The sequence below is a fragment of the Echinops telfairi genome, unplaced genomic scaffold (assembly GCF_000313985.2).
Source record: "Echinops telfairi isolate 266 unplaced genomic scaffold, ASM31398v2 ScPeMD7_1957;HRSCAF=2489, whole genome shotgun sequence".
NCBI classification, from domain to species: Eukaryota; Metazoa; Chordata; class Mammalia; order Afrosoricida; family Tenrecidae; genus Echinops; species Echinops telfairi.
Genome location: NW_022105855.1, coordinates 5,034,572 through 5,050,526, shown reverse-complemented (window position 1 = coordinate 5,050,526; position 15,955 = coordinate 5,034,572). Strand labels below are relative to the sequence as shown.

At 38.3% G+C, this 15,955-nt stretch overlaps 1 protein-coding gene across 1 annotated transcript in view; it reads right to left on the bottom strand.

Moving 5' to 3' along the window:
* Positions 1 to 427: 427 nt before the first annotated feature.
* Positions 428 to 15,955, bottom strand: part of CLEC1A (C-type lectin domain family 1 member A) — a 31,697-nt gene continuing 16,169 nt past the window's right edge. The window contains exons 4-6 of the mRNA XM_013008585.2: positions 5,509 to 5,660; positions 2,728 to 2,846; positions 428 to 1,212 (exon numbers count right to left, since the gene is read on the bottom strand). Coding sequence (XP_012864039.2) covers positions 1,062 to 1,212; positions 2,728 to 2,846; positions 5,509 to 5,660 — 422 coding nt within the window. The 3' untranslated portion in view covers positions 428 to 1,061. The remainder of the gene's footprint in view (positions 1,213 to 2,727; positions 2,847 to 5,508; positions 5,661 to 15,955) is intronic.

Genomic DNA, 15,955 nt, shown 5'->3' with positions numbered 1-15,955 from the left:
CAGGTTGTGAATAAACCTTCTTCTGACCGTGAGGCCATATTCTTCTCCATATTGTCCAGCTTCTCATACTATTTCCTCAGCAGACAGATTGAGTAAGTATGGCAAAAGGATACAACCCTTAGGCACACTTTTCCTGATTTTAAACCATGTTTTATTCCTTCATTTTGTTGGCACAACTGCTTCTTTTTCCATGCATAGGTTCCGTGTGAGCACAATCAAGTGTTCTGGAAATCCTATTTTTTTCAACCTTATCCAGTTTGTCATGATCCATAGTGTGCTACAATCAAATGCCTTTGCATAGTCAATAAAGAACAAGTAAACACCTTCCTGGTATTCCCTGCTTTCAGCCAAGGAAGCTAAGACTTCATCTCATGTACTTTGGACATGTTATCAGGAGAGACCAGTCCTTGGAGAAGGACATCATGCTTGGTAGAGTGGAGAAAAAGTGAAAAAGAGGAAATTACTTGACCAGATGAACTGACACCGTGACCGCAATGACAGACTCAAAGATAACAACTGTTTGTTGTAGGGATGGCACAGAACTGAGTGGGGTTTAGTCCTGTTGTACAGAGTCAGCTAACTCGATGGTACCTAACAACAACAACTGCATGATATTGGGCAAAAGAAGTCATTTCACCTTTCTTTGTTTCTTTTTACTTCAGGGAGTTTCTCATTTAGTTTTCTTATATAATATACTGGATATATTTAAAAGAACATAGAAAGAAGGATATGAAATTAGATGCTGAGAAGCCAAAACAAAGAAAGAAAGGAAGAAAGCAAGCGAGCACAGCCAACATAGTAGGTTAAGTGTACAGTCTTCTGGAGTTTCTGGGAGGTATAGAAATATGGCTTTTTAAATGACTGGCAAATGTGTGTGTGTCAACTCAAACTCAGAGCCTGGTGATCCTGAACGGGAAATGTGACCACCAAGCCTACTTGTACTAGGCACAGAGATTCCCTCTCCTGCTTTTTTTCCCATTTCAAAGTGTCTCAAGAATCCTTTTCATTGGTCGCATTTGCCTTTATTGGTAGTTGCAGCTCCGCCGGATGGTTCAGGAATGCTAACGGAGCAACTCGGGCCTCACTACTGCTGCCGTCCTCTGGCACGCACACCACCTCAACTCTCTGCAGTCCTTTGAGAAAGCCTTCCCGTTGAGGATGGTCACACAGTCCCTGCTCCTGAAGATGGCAACATCTATTGCAATGTCAAACCTTCAAGAAAGGGGGGAAAGTCCATTTAGTGCCAATTTATTTCTGAAGCAAAGTATTCAGTACCCACAAATACATGAACAATCTTCTTAGGATGATAAAATTATGATTTTGGTGTCTTAATTATGTCTTATTAGTGACTCAGAATTAATTTACTGGAAAGATGGGGCCATAAAGCTCTTTCTCTTTAGCCCTCCATTTACCTGCTGTTTCTTTAAAATAGCAGGTTATTTTTAACGAAACCTAAGACACATATTCTCACATAAACTTGTCATATGTTTTTCCTGGCATTTGGAAAGTTACCTACCTTCTCTGTGACTCCATTTGCTTAATTTTTAAACTAAAAATGGTTAAATGAAATGTTTCTTTCCTCTGGGGGAATAACTGCTATATAGCATGTAAAGAGGAAAGGTGTTTGTTAAAAATGGGTTTTAAATTATAATATACTTCTTGTTTTGTAAATTACATTGCTCTGTTTGAAAAGATTCCATGCACACTTCCAAATGTCTACTTGATTTTTTTAATCATTTTATTAGGGGCTCATACAACTCTTATCAAAGTCCATGCACTCATCAACTCTGTAAAGCACATTTGTACATTCTTTTTTATTTATTTATTTTTAATCATTTTATTAGGGGCTCATACAACTCTTATCCCAATCCATACACGCATCAATTGTGTAAAGTGCATTTGTACATTCATTGTCCTCATCATTCTCAAAACATTTCCTCTCCACTTAAGCCCCCAGTATTAGGTCCTCATTTTCCCCCTCCCTCCCCTCTTCCCCCTCCCTCATGAGCCCTTGATAATTTATAAATTGGTATTTTTCTCATATCTTGCCCTGTCCGATGTCTCCCTTCACCCACTTTTCAGTTGTCCACCCCCCAGGAAGGAGGTCACATATAGTTCCTTGTAATCGGTTCTCTTAAATGTCTACTTTATAAGTGACTTGGATAAAATAATCATTATAAAAACTAGCTTTTCAAAATATTACTGTTTATATTATAACTCAATCTCATCCAAGACTCTTTTCTTGAGTTGTGTTTCAAATTTCACTGCAGAAAAAGCCAAGACATCTGAGGTCCAGTGATCTCTCTGGTATTTGACAAGCTGTATCATCTTAGAGCAGTTCAATAAAACTTGGATTTCAATGAACTCATATATAGAAAAAGCTCTTGAGTTGTCTCACAGCCTCCTCTTCACCCTGCATTTATTAAATGTCTCTCACTCAAAGGTAAACCCCACACTCCTAATTATACTCTGGGTGAACTCAGCTCCTGAGATACATAGATTTGAAAACACCAGAGAACTGTCCCTGATATCTTTGCTAGCATTAGGAATCTATCTCCTTTGTTGCTTTATAAGAATTCAAGGATACAAATATGTTACACCAACAAGTACAGTACAAAATAGATGGTTGATTCATCATGTTTACTGAACCAAATTCTTGAGCTTAGTTATTCAAACAAAATCACTCCCTATTAAATACCATCCACATAAGATATTCTGAAAACTTACAATTCAGAGGAGTAATGGTCTCCGTCCATCCACAACCAGGCCGTGCTACTGCCGTTGCGGGACAGCCCTGTCCAATAAGAGTAGAAAAACTCTGAGTAGCTCTGAGGCATGACAAACTCCTGTGGAAGGCACACAAGAAAACCTTCAGCTTCCCGATGTCAGAGCATATCTATTAAGCAATGTGGGGACACACCAACTCTTAAGAGAAGAACATGGGTCCTGCTTAAATAAATAATAACCCTCATAAGAGGAAAAGCGTGTGTGCTTAGGTCATTTAGAGAGTTATCCAAGTTAAAGCAGCTATTGTTGCTCAGGGAGCATGGGACATTAGCTAATACATTGAAACAAAGAAGTATAAAAATTAACACATACAACAAAACCCAAACTCACTGCCATGAGTAAGTTCTGAATCGTAGTGTACCTATATAAGAACTATGAATATTTACTCGATCATACAGCTTCATAATCTGCTATATCCGCATCATTTATATTTGACCATTAAATGCTAAAATTAATATTAAAAATGTAGTAGGCAGATTTACAAAAAAATGTGGAGATAATCAGGAAAATAGGAGAACATGGTAGGAAAAAGGAAAGACTAAGAAGTGTTGTAGATTGAATTTCATCCCCCTCCCCAACAAAAAATGAATTATAACTTCTAAATTAAAGCCTGTAGTTATAATCCCATTTAGAATGGACTTTCTTTGTTATGTTAATGAGGCGGTATTTGTGTAAGGATTTTTTGTGTTTGTTTTTTAACTTCTTAATTGTGAATCAGGTGAAAATTTACAAAGCAGTTCATCAATTTTACATTCACCAACTTAGGATGTGTTCTAAGTAAATCTTTTTTGAAATATAAAAGAACAGATTAAGTCAACAGGCACACAGTGAGACGGACCATGCATACCACATCCTCACCAAAGTACCCTGAAACAGAAGCTTCGAAGTACCCCCAGAAGAAACAGAAGAGTAAACTTGTTCCTAGAGCCTGTGCCTTGAATTCTGATTTCCAACTTCCTACACTGCGAGAGAATGAATTTGTTTTCTCAAAGCCACCCATTTGTACTTCTGTTATAGCAGCTCAAGGTAACTAAGATGGGAAGTAACCTTTACAGACACCCATGAAAACAAATGCCTAGAAACTGAAAAGCAGTGGATGCATTTTCGTGCAAAAGAAGAAAGAATCTGAAAGAAGGTTTATCAAACTAGGAATGATAACTTTAAAAAAATGTCTGTCATATATTGGCATTGGATACTTATAATGTTTCCTTTTCTAATATGCACAGTGCAATTCAAAGAATTATTTACTACCTTCTAGCTAGTCTTATTCTATACTCCAAGTCAAACTCACTGCCGGGGAGCCAACTCATCATGATCCTATTGGATAGGGTGGAACTATACCTGTGTGGAGACTATTAACTGTTTATTGGAGTAGAAAGCCTTGTCTTTCTCCTGTGGAGTCACTGGTGGTTTTGAACTGCTATCCTTAGGGATCACAGCTCAACTTGTAACCACGATGCCATCAGGGCTCCTCATTCTATCCTATTAGAGCTTAAATTCTAAGCATTTGATTGCAGAATCCTGGATTTTGCAGCAGAAGCCCTAACTCCATGATACTGGCATCAATTCAGCCTACAGTGAGTTCTTCTTGACCACACATCAGCAATGTAGAAACCTCTGCCATTATTGTGACTTCCATTGAGCCGACAAAGAATGAACTCTCTCTGACCATAAACCAGTGACGTAGAAAGCTCTGCCTTCAGTCAGAGTGTGACTTAATGGCAGTGTGGGTGGTGTGGCTTAGCCAGTTTTATTCTCCAGCCTACAACAAGGATCAATTGATCTGCTGCCAATCATGATCTTGTGATTTGTCCTTTGTTTTCTATCATCTATCTTTAGCCATGTGGCTATGATTCCTCTGGATGCCATTATGACTTCATGCTCATGGGTTCCCTCCTTGTCTTTGTTCTGTTTAACATTTAATTAAGGGGTCTTTATACAATATATTATAATTATGGGTCCTATTTTTTCTTTAAACCACCTGTTCATATCCTTAACTTAGTAGCTATTTGTTATTTGATCTAAATACAGAATACATTATTTATTATTTTAATGATTCATTTACAGATTCCTTTACAGATCTTTGCAACTAAACTATGAAGTTTAAAAGAAAATATACTATTTTGTATTCTTTTTTTAAAATTCCCAGTCACTCAATTAAGCGAATGACATATCTTAATTCAATTAGAGATGCTACCAGCTACTCTGCAAGTAAAAACAGGGGACTTTCTACTTCTGTAAAGTGTCACAGACTCAGAAACCACAGGGGCAGTTTTACGCTGTCCCCCAGGGTGGCAATGGGTAGGACTCAAGTCAATGGCAGTGAGTTTGGTTTTTGGAGGGAGTCCCAGAGATCTAGTGGGTTATGTGATGGGGTACTACCCAAAAGTGAGCAATTTGAATCCACAAATTGCTCTGCAGAAGAAGCTATCTGCTCTCACCACGCTGTTCAAAGTGTAAAACTTATTGGGCCACAATGAGTTGGCATTGACTCAATGTTTTTGTCTTGACTAGATTATCTTAGGTTGTACATGATTGAAAGCAAAATGTATGATTACTATAATAATTCAGCTAATTTTTTCAATTGATGGTGATGTCCCTTTTATAATAGAAGAAAGTTCTGCTTCTATATTTCTGAGACAGCAAGAATCTTGTCTAACTCTTTTAAGACCTGCCCAAATGAGAATTCCTCACACAGACAAAGCCCCAGGACCTCCTCACCAGCACTTCTTGTGTGTTTATCTTCAACATGGTAGAGTTCTCAGCAATGCAGAAATATTCACATCCCTGCCAACTCTTGCTTTCCTTGTGAAATTGATAGCATTTGTTCCCATGCCACTTCCATTTTTCTGGACAAGGGCTGCATCTGTGTCCTTGGAAAGAAACAAAATTCAGAAACAGAGTTCCTGTCTACCTGCATCTGTAGTCTTTCCTTTCTTGAAATTCAATAGTACTTGATGAACTAATAAGGAATGAATTCCCATTTTCTTTAGTATTTAACCATCTAGGCAATGCTTGCTACAAACATTAACTGAGTAGCCCCTATAGGCCAGGAATCACCATCAGTGCTGAGTACACAGTAAAAAAGAAAAGACACATTGCCCGTGTAAAAGCAGAAAGTAAACAATGGAGTAATAAATGACTGAAACTTACCTGACTTCTGCTTATGTAATTATGTACATATGATATTCAGTTGCATAAACAGCTTTTCATGTTTTTAAAGTCAATATGCATTGGATTTAATTAATAACTTACGTTTCTATTGTTTTGTTCCAAAAAACCTTCTTCAAGGAGAGTTACAGGAGTAAAAATATATGATATATGGAATGATATGATACATGTATTAAATCCCAACTAATAATAAATATGATTAAAGCACAAAAAAATTATGGATGAAGGAAGAGCTATGATGAATCTACCCAGATGTGTTTAATATTATGTTCATCTCATCCTAAATGTGATCCATGGAAGAAATAATGGAAGGGAAACTGGCTACACTCTTAGGTTATAGTATTTGGCTTTTATGTTTATAATCAAAATTGTCTGCTTTCCTTGCTGCTCATTCACTCAGACTTGAGTCTTTTACATTGTTCTCTAAAAAGAAAAAACTAAAACAAAAACAACATACACACACATGCATATATATATATAATAGACCTACATGGTATGAGTTCTTTTCTCACTCTAAACACAAATAGTAAATAGAAATAGTATGTGTAGTGGCTGAAGATGAGATGAACTGTGTGAGCAATGGTGGCAGATATAGGTGTTAAGTCCTAAAAGCTATGGTCTCAGTACCAATGTGGGTACAAGGCCTTGGAACGCTGACAGTTAGGGACATGAAGTTGAGAATCTTGTGAGCATATGATGGACTGAAAGCTCTTCCATAATTATAATATTTCCTTATTCCAACAACCATCTAGTTTCAAAATATTCACATATTAAAGCCTGAATGATAAACCAAACTGACAATAGCTTTTGAGCTACTTGAGACACTGTTTGCCCCAAAATTCAACCAGAAGGAAAAGAATGAACCTGGGTAGACTCATTGATGAGTGAAAAATAGCTTAAGACTTTGTAAAAACTCAAACCAGGAGTTGGAATACTTTCACCTAAGAGGATAACTGTAAAGAAAAAATAAAGTATAAAAAGTCCAATTAGTATAGTCACATGTTTGTATAAAGAACTCAATAAATGCTAAATTCTGTTGTGACTGATGCTATTTTTGACAACTTAGATTTTTTCAGAATAAGACTTCTAGGAGAGCAGAAATCATCATACATTTTATACTGTACGTATCAATAGGCACTTAGTAAACACTTGATGAGTAGATGAGTGAATAGGAAGATATATATACGATGGATAAGAAGGAAGTGAGAAAGGGAAGTGGTGGAATAAAAATGATAACTAGTATCTAACTAAAACATCTACAATATGTATGAAAATGTACAATTTCATTACAACATTTGCAAATATCTTTTCAATTTAGATCACATATTGCTTGTTTGAACAGCTTTTGATTTGTTTTGTTTTTATACAATTGGGTGTGAAAGTCAAAGACCATAGTTTTAGAAAAACCTAGATTACTTCCTGATGATAAGTTGTGTAGGAAAAAAAAATTTTTTAAACATTGTGAGACAGAAGATTAGAACCAGTGAGGTCAATAGTTGTATGGGAGGAAACATGGATCTACTGAAAGAAGTATTGGTAGTAGTATTCCTTATTGCATAGCCACACAATTAGGAAATGTGCTTATGATGAAAACAGATGCCTGGAAGACTAGGAGTCTTCAACTTATTTTAGAGTTCCAGAAAGATAACTAAAATATGGAGAGTTAAAAACACCTATCATTTTGCATGCATGTATGTTAAGGGTATCAAGTAGGCTGACTTGAATAGACAACTATGAATCCCCACACCCCCCAAAAAGGAGAAGCACTAATTTTAAGAGAAAACACAAACAGTCAAACAGGATTTAGATGATGCTTCTAGGATTTTTCCCGCCATTGTGCTCATTAAAGACTAGTTCAACTCTGATTTGATGTTGCAATTATTGTGGCCTTTATTAAAATACAATTTGGAGGCACCCAGTCACACTGTCCTAAATTTAAATAATACTATGTTTAAACCTCAGGCTCTGAAATCATATATTGCCTATATTGAAATATGTTCTCTAGTTCATAATAAATTTGATTTAGTCTACCTGAACCCTCTATAAGTCTTACATTTGGCAATTTGTAGTTATGAGATTGTTAACTTCTTAAGGGGAAGAATTTATGACCACGTTATGAAGTGTGAATTACTATTATATCTCTATGTACCAAGATAAATGGAGAAACATTCCATAGTTTATTTACTTGCAGTGTTATTTTAGTTCTTCTAAGTAACTTTCTTCTATTTAAAATCTATGAATTAAAAAAAAATTGATTCATGTATTAGATCCCTGGTGGTGTACTGACTATGCACTGGGTTGCAATTATCAAGACCAGCAGTTCAAAACCACCAGCTTCTCCCAGAGACAAAGACTCAGCTTTCTACTCCCACAAAGAATTACAGGCTGGGAAACTCACAGGGTCAGTTTTATCCTATTCTACAGGGACTATGCGTTGGCATTGACTCGATGGCAGTTTTTAAATTTCATATATTAAATATGTATTTAAATATACTTATATATATATTTAAATATATATAGTTCATGTTCCTTAGAGGCAAGGATAGTGAGACTTCTTCTAATACACTTTGGACATGTTGTCAGGACAGACCAGTCCCTAGAAAAGGATATCATACTTGGAAAAGTAGAGGGACAGCAAAAATGAGGAAGGCACTTGACAAGATTGACACAGTGGTTGCAACAATGGACTCAAACATAAGAATAGTTTTGAGGACAGGGGAGAATTGGGTAAGGTTTCATTCTATCATACCTAGGGTTTTGTTGAGTCAGAATTGCCTCAATAGCACCTAACAACACCGTTCACATAATGTAATTCACGCATAATTAAACCACATGATTCAGCATCTGGTTATGATCTTGAGAGATGAACACTATAGAGTTTGTGAAGCAGTAAATTTAAAAATGCATATTTCACCCAGAGGCTGGGGGATCTCCCCTGCGAACTTAAAATGGCTGGGGGGTGAGGCAACTCCTCCCTACACCCCAAGGCCCTACACGTGACTTGGGGGATGCCTGCCCATCATCTATAGTGCTTCATGCTGCTGCAGGAACATCTGCCCAACATCCACAGCTATCTCTCTGACTAGGATAATTCCACCTGCCATCAATGTTGCTCTACACCAAGGAGAGTACACCCACATGCCATCCATGGCACTTCAGTTGTAGAGGGAAACACCACATGCCACCCAAGGTGCACCAAGCACTGTGAGACATACCAGTATGGATTACTGAGAGATCAGCAAGTGAAGCACCACCCTTGTGGGCCCACAACCACCTGACCAGCTTCCTGTAAGAGGACTATCCAACTCACATTCCAAACAATAGATTGCTGGTTTCCTAGGGCAAGAGTGAAACCACAGGAAGGTACAGTAGTAATTCTAACCCCCTAGTGCAGCTACCTGCAGGTAGTTCATAGAATCACTCATACGAGTCCCCTAAGAGAGAACCCAGCACTCTTCAACTCTGGAAGATGGCACTGGGCTCCTCTAAAACAACACATAAGGAGCAACCAGCCTCAACAGCCTCAATAAAAAAGCAGGAGAAACAGAAGACAATGCCGAAGGACTCATGAACCTAATCACATGCATAGAAGAAGCAGACATTGACCTGCCACAGAAAGAAATTTTCAGAATGCTGCTTGGAGTCATGCAGGATATGAGGGAAGTAATACAGAAAAAGGATGAAATGATAGAGGAGATAGAGGCAATGCACCAAAGGGAAATACAAGACTTAAGGGATGGAAATAACAAAATCCAGTAGCAAATTGGCAGACCTTGCCAACAGACATGAGGAGGCAAAGGAATCACACCACTGACTTAGAGGTTAACCAAGCAGACCTCAGCAAATAGGAAAAGCCGTCAAATAAGACAATCAGAGAAGCTGAGGAACAATATTAGAGTAATTGGACTACCGGAACAAGACTCAACAAAGAAATCAACAGCAAAAATAGTGAAGGAATTCTTAGAGGAAAACTTCCCCAGCTTAATAAATGAAAATCAGGCAACCATTCAGGAGGCTGAAAGAACACCAGCCACACTGAATCCCAAAAAGAAGTCACCAAGACACATACTAGTTAAATTATCCAACTATGAGGAAAAGGAGAAAATCATAAAAGCAGCTAGGGAAAAAAATAGTTACTTATAAAGGTATCCAAATAAGAATATGATCCGACCTATCAGCAGACACAATGAATAAGAGGAGGGAGTGGAGTAACATACTCCAAAAAATTGAAGGAAAATATACAAACCCAAAAATACTATACCCATCCAAATCATCTATTAAGATAGACGGAGAAGTAAGAGACTTCCCAGAAAAGGAAAAATTGCAAAGAATACGTGAAAAGAAACCCAGCCTTACAAAAGATCCTTGCTGATCCAGTATGGGCAGAATATCAATACTTACCAAGAGAAAATAAGAGACCATCACATAGAGCAACTGAAACAAGTGGATGGCAAAGAGAAAACAGCCCTCAAGATAGCATTAGCTCAACAGTGGAAAGAAGACAAGAATGAACCCCCCCACACACACACACACACACACACAACACAAACTGATACAATAGGTAGGTAGGAAAACATCCAACACAACAGGTACAAGATGACATCACAGAGTCCACAGATGGATGTAATAACACTGAATATCAATGGACTAAACTCAGGCATTAAAAGGCAGAGGCTAACAGACTGGCTCAGAAAACATAACCCATCGCTCTGCTGCCTATAGGAGACACATCTCAAGCTAGCAGACAAAAACAGGTTGAGAATTAAAGGGTGGAGAATAATATACCAACCAAATGGCAATGCACATAAAGCAGGGGTAGCAATCTTGATCTCTGACAAAATTGATCTCAAGGTACAAGCCATAACAAAAGACAGGAGGACCACTATATAATGCTCAAGAGAAGAGTAGACCAAGAAACAGTGAGCATAATAAGTAGATTTGCACCCAATGAAAGACATACACAATTCATAAATCAAACACTCCAAAAGAGAAAAAAAGAAATCACAGGCTCAATAATTATAGTAGGTGTCATTAATACACTACTCTCTGAAAAAGACAGATCACGGGGAAAGAAACATAACAAGGAAGCTACAGATCTAAACAGCACAATTGGACGATTTGACCTGATAGATATTTTCAAAGCTTTCCACCCACATGCAAAAAAATTCACATTCTTTTCAAATCCACATGTCACACACTCGAAGATAGACCACATGCTGGGACACAGGTCCAACCTGAGTAAATTCAAGCACATAGAGATTACACAGATGTCTCTCTCCGACCACTATGCCATAAGACTGGAAAACAAGAGAAGATGATGAGGAAAACAAGGGCAAACAATTGGAGAATTAATAACTCTCTATTGTAAAGAGAGTGGATATTGACCCAGATGAGAGATGAAATCAGGAAGTTTCTAGAAACAAATGAGAATGAAATTACAACTTACCAAAATCTTTAGGACACAGCAAAGGCATTTATGAGAGGAAGGCTCTCATAATACATGCACACTTGAAAAGGGAAGAGAAACTTATGGTTGATATGCTGTCACAAAATTTACACAAATTAGAGCAGAGTCAACAAAATAATCCTCCTAATAGGAAAGAAAAGAAATAATAAAAATCAGAGCTGTGATACAGGAGAGGGAAAACAACAAAACTATGGAAAAGATTAATGTAGCTAAAAGTTGGTTCTTTGAAAGGATTAACAGAATTGATAGACCACTGGCAAACCTAATCGAAGAAAGGAGGGAACAAATTTCAATAGCATGGATGAGGGATGAAACAGGGGAAATTACAACGGACCCTAATGAAATCCAAGGATACTTACACAGTACTGTGAAGGCCTATACTCGAAAAAATTTCACAACTTGGAAGACATGGACAAATAATTGGAAAAAACAATTCTTCCCTAGACTATACCAGATGGATGCCAAGAACCTCAACAGACCCATAGCAATAGAAGAAATAGACAAGGCTATCAAGGGATTACCAACAAAAAAATCTCCCAGGCCAGATGGTTTCACAGGAGAATTCTACCAAGCATTCAGGGAAGAACTGACAACAATCCTACACAAACTCTCCCAAAACTTAGAAAAAGATGGAAAACTCCAAAATTCTTTCTATGAAGCTAGTATAACTTTGATACCTAAAGCAGGCAAGGATCCCACAAGAACTGAGAACTACAGATCAATATCCCTAATGAACATCAACACAAAAATACTGACTAAAATACTAGCCAATAGAATACAAAAGCATATACAAATAATAATTCAGCATGACCAAGTGGGATTCATACCAGGGATGCAGGGATAATTCAACATACAAAAGACCATTAGTATTATTCACCACATTGACATTAAAAATTCTAAGAACCACATGATAATATCGATAGATGTGGAAAAAGCATTCGACAACATCCAACACCCATTCCTGTTTAAGGCATTCAAGAAGATAGGAATGGAAGGGAAATTCCTCAATATTATAAAAGCTGCATATGAAAACCCAACAGCCAATGTGGTAGTCAATGGAGAAAAGATGAAACAGTTCCACTGAAAAAGGGGGCCATGGAAGGATGCCCTTTGTCCCCGCTCCAATTTAACATGGTACTGGAGGTTCTAGCTAACAACATAAGTCAAAGAAAAAACATCAAAGGTATTCATCTAAGAAAGGAAGAGGCAAAACTATCGTTTTTCACAGATGACTTGATTTTATATATAGAAAATCCCTGGATCTCCACAAGTGGAGTTTTGGAAGCAATAGAGAAATATAACAGACTGACAAGATACAGTTCAATAAACAGAAGTCTATTGGACTGCTATACACATCAGGCAAGATTACAGAAGAGGCAGTTTAAAAGGTAGTACCCTTTACTATAGCAAAGCACAAATTGAAATATCTAGGGATATATCTGATGAAAAAAAGCAAAAGATTTGTATGAGGAAAACAACAGAACACTATTACAAGAAACCAAGAGTGACCTCAACAAATGGAAGCATGCCCCATGCTCATGGATTAGAAGATGCAATATAGTAGATGTCAGTTCTGCCCAAGGTACTATGTAAGTTTAATGCTATCCCAATATGAATGCCATCATCCTTCTTCAAAGAATTGGAAAAACTGATTACCAACTTCATATGGAGAAGGAAGAAGTCCAGAATTAGCAGAGAACTCCTCAATAAGAGGACAAAGTGGGAGGGCTTGCTTTACCTGATTTTAGCAGGTATTATACAGCACAGTGATCAAAAAAGCATGGTACTGGTATAATGACAGATATTCAGACCAATGGAAAAGAGCTGAAAACCCCCAAATAAAAACATTAGCATACAGGCAACTGATTTTTGATAACAGTCCAAAAAATATCAAATGGGAAGTGGATGCCCTCTTCAATAAGTGGTGCTGAAAAAAATGGATATCTATCTACAAAAAAACGAAGCAGGACCCTTACCTCACTCCATGTACAAGAATATACTAAAGGCATATCACAGACCTTGAGGTAAAACTGCAAACTATTAGGGCCATTAATGAAGAAATTGAGAACCTTGGCATAGGGAATACATAGTCTATTGGAAATAGGGAAGGATACAAATACAGGAGTCACAAATTGACAAGTGGGATACACTGAAGATAAATCACCTATGTACACTGAAAGAATTCACCAATAGAGTAATAAGATAGCCCACAGACTGGAAAAACATCTTTATCAATGACACATCAGACAAAGGCCTTATTACTAACATCTATAATACTTTGCTAGCTTACAATAAGAAAAAGATCATGTTGCCCACTAAGGAGGTGGGCAAAGGACCTTAACAGAAGTTTCACGAGGGCAGAAAGCTGAATGGCCAATAAACATATTAGAAACGGTTCCTGATCATTAGCCATAAGAGAAATGCAAACTAAAACAACTATGAGATACCACCTAACACCCTCAAAGATAGCCCAGTTCAAAAAATCAGAAAGTAACAAGTTTTGGAGGGATGGTGGGGAGATAGGAATTCTCATCTACTGCTGTAGGACATGTAGGTATGTACAGCCATGTGGAAATTGATGTGGCGATATCTAAAACAGATGGAGATTTAGCTACCATAGGACTCAGCAATCCCTCTACTGAGCATTTACCCAGAAGATGCAGGAAACAAACTAGGGCCAGACATCTGTGCTCCAATGTTCATCATGGCACAGTTCACAATTTCAAGGAGTTGAAAACAACCCAAATTTCTATCAACAGACAAATGGATCACATAACGGTGGTACATACATACAATGGAGTAGTACGAGTCCCTAAAAAGCAGCAATGAATGCACAAAGCATATTGCCACACGGGAAGAACTGGAGGAAATCATGCTAAGCAAAGTAATTCAGGCACAAAAGGACAAGTACAACATGAGTCCACTGAGGTAAGCTTTAAAAAAAATAAAATAAAAACGGGGAATAGGGGAAAAGCTACCATATACATACATCCCTGGGGTGAGGTCCAGCAACTATGGCAGGGGCCAAACCCAATTCAGGGATACATATGGCAGCCAACTAAATAAAAGGAGGAAAGAAAGAGGAAAAAAAATAGGCCTGGGTAGCAGGGGAGCAGGGCACTAACCCACCCAAGAGGAGGGTATTCTTTATATCTCCAAGGAGAGGGAGAGAGAGACCAGAATCCAACCCAATGCACCAAGAGGTGAATTCAACATACTGGCACGTACTAAGGACAATAGATAGGTCTTCAGACTGGCCCTAATTCCAACTATTTGGACCCCTCCTCCCCGGTCCCCAGAAGAATGCACTTCAGAGGACAGCACTGGGGCTATAGCTTGAGGAGAGGGGCACATTGGATTAGAGCACACACAAAGGGAGAAACACAAAGGGATTGAGTGGGAGGAGAGGACATCCTGGCCCACCAAGCCACAAGGGAGGTGTTCTTGCTTGGAGCAGACAACAAAAGGGAAGGACTACAGGGCTGGCCCCACCATGGGCCATGGCATCCCTCACTGAACCATGGTGCTGCAGGGGACAGCACTGTAGATGCAGTGTGGGAATAGTGCATGGTCTGGCCCCATGACGCTGGGGTGAGGCACTGATGGCATGCAGCAGAGCAGCAGGAAGAGTAGAATTATGAAACCCCAGAGGGAACACCAAAAATAGATTTTGGAGGCAGAGCGTGGCACCCCATCAGACTCAACTGGAAAACACCTGTAAAGGTCAAAACACGGACCTTGAACTATTTATAGGCTTTTCCATTTTTGTCAATGACTTTCTTTTTTTATTGCTATTTTGTTGTTGTTGTTGCTATTGTTTTGTTGGTTTTGACTTCCTTTGTTGTTTTATTTGGTTTTTCCTGGTCTTTGCACTTAATGTATCTGCATATCTATCTAGATAAGATAGGTGGGATAAATAATTCGTAATGAAAATAATGGGACCAATGGTTCCAGCGGTATACCGGAGAAGGGGTGGTGGGAGAAAGGAAGGGTGGCGGGACAACCCAGGTACAAAGGAAAAACAAGCGAACTAAAATCAATCAAAGGGGCTTAATCAAAGGCAATGTAGCAGCGAGGAATTACTAAATCTGAATGAAGGTTGAACAAGATGGTGGGACAAGAGGAAAGTAAAAGGAAATAGAGGAAATAGCCAGGTGGCAAAGGACATTTATAGATGCTTAAATACAGCATGCTTAAATACAGATGCTTAAATATATAATGAAAGGGGAATAGAACTATATATATATATGTCAAGAATTAAGGTTGCAGATGGACATTGGGCCTCAACTCAGGTACTCCAACACAAGAACACTTTGTTCTAATAACCTGGCATTCTGTGATGCTCATCTTCCCAACAAGCGGAAGACAAAATGGGTTCATAAACAAATGTGGTGAAGAAAGCTGATGGTGCCCGGGTATCAAAAGATATAGTTTCTGGGGTCTTAAAGACTTTAAGATAAACAAGTGGCCATCTAGCTGAGAAACAACAAAGCCCACATGGAAGAAGCACACCAGCCTGTGTGATCATGA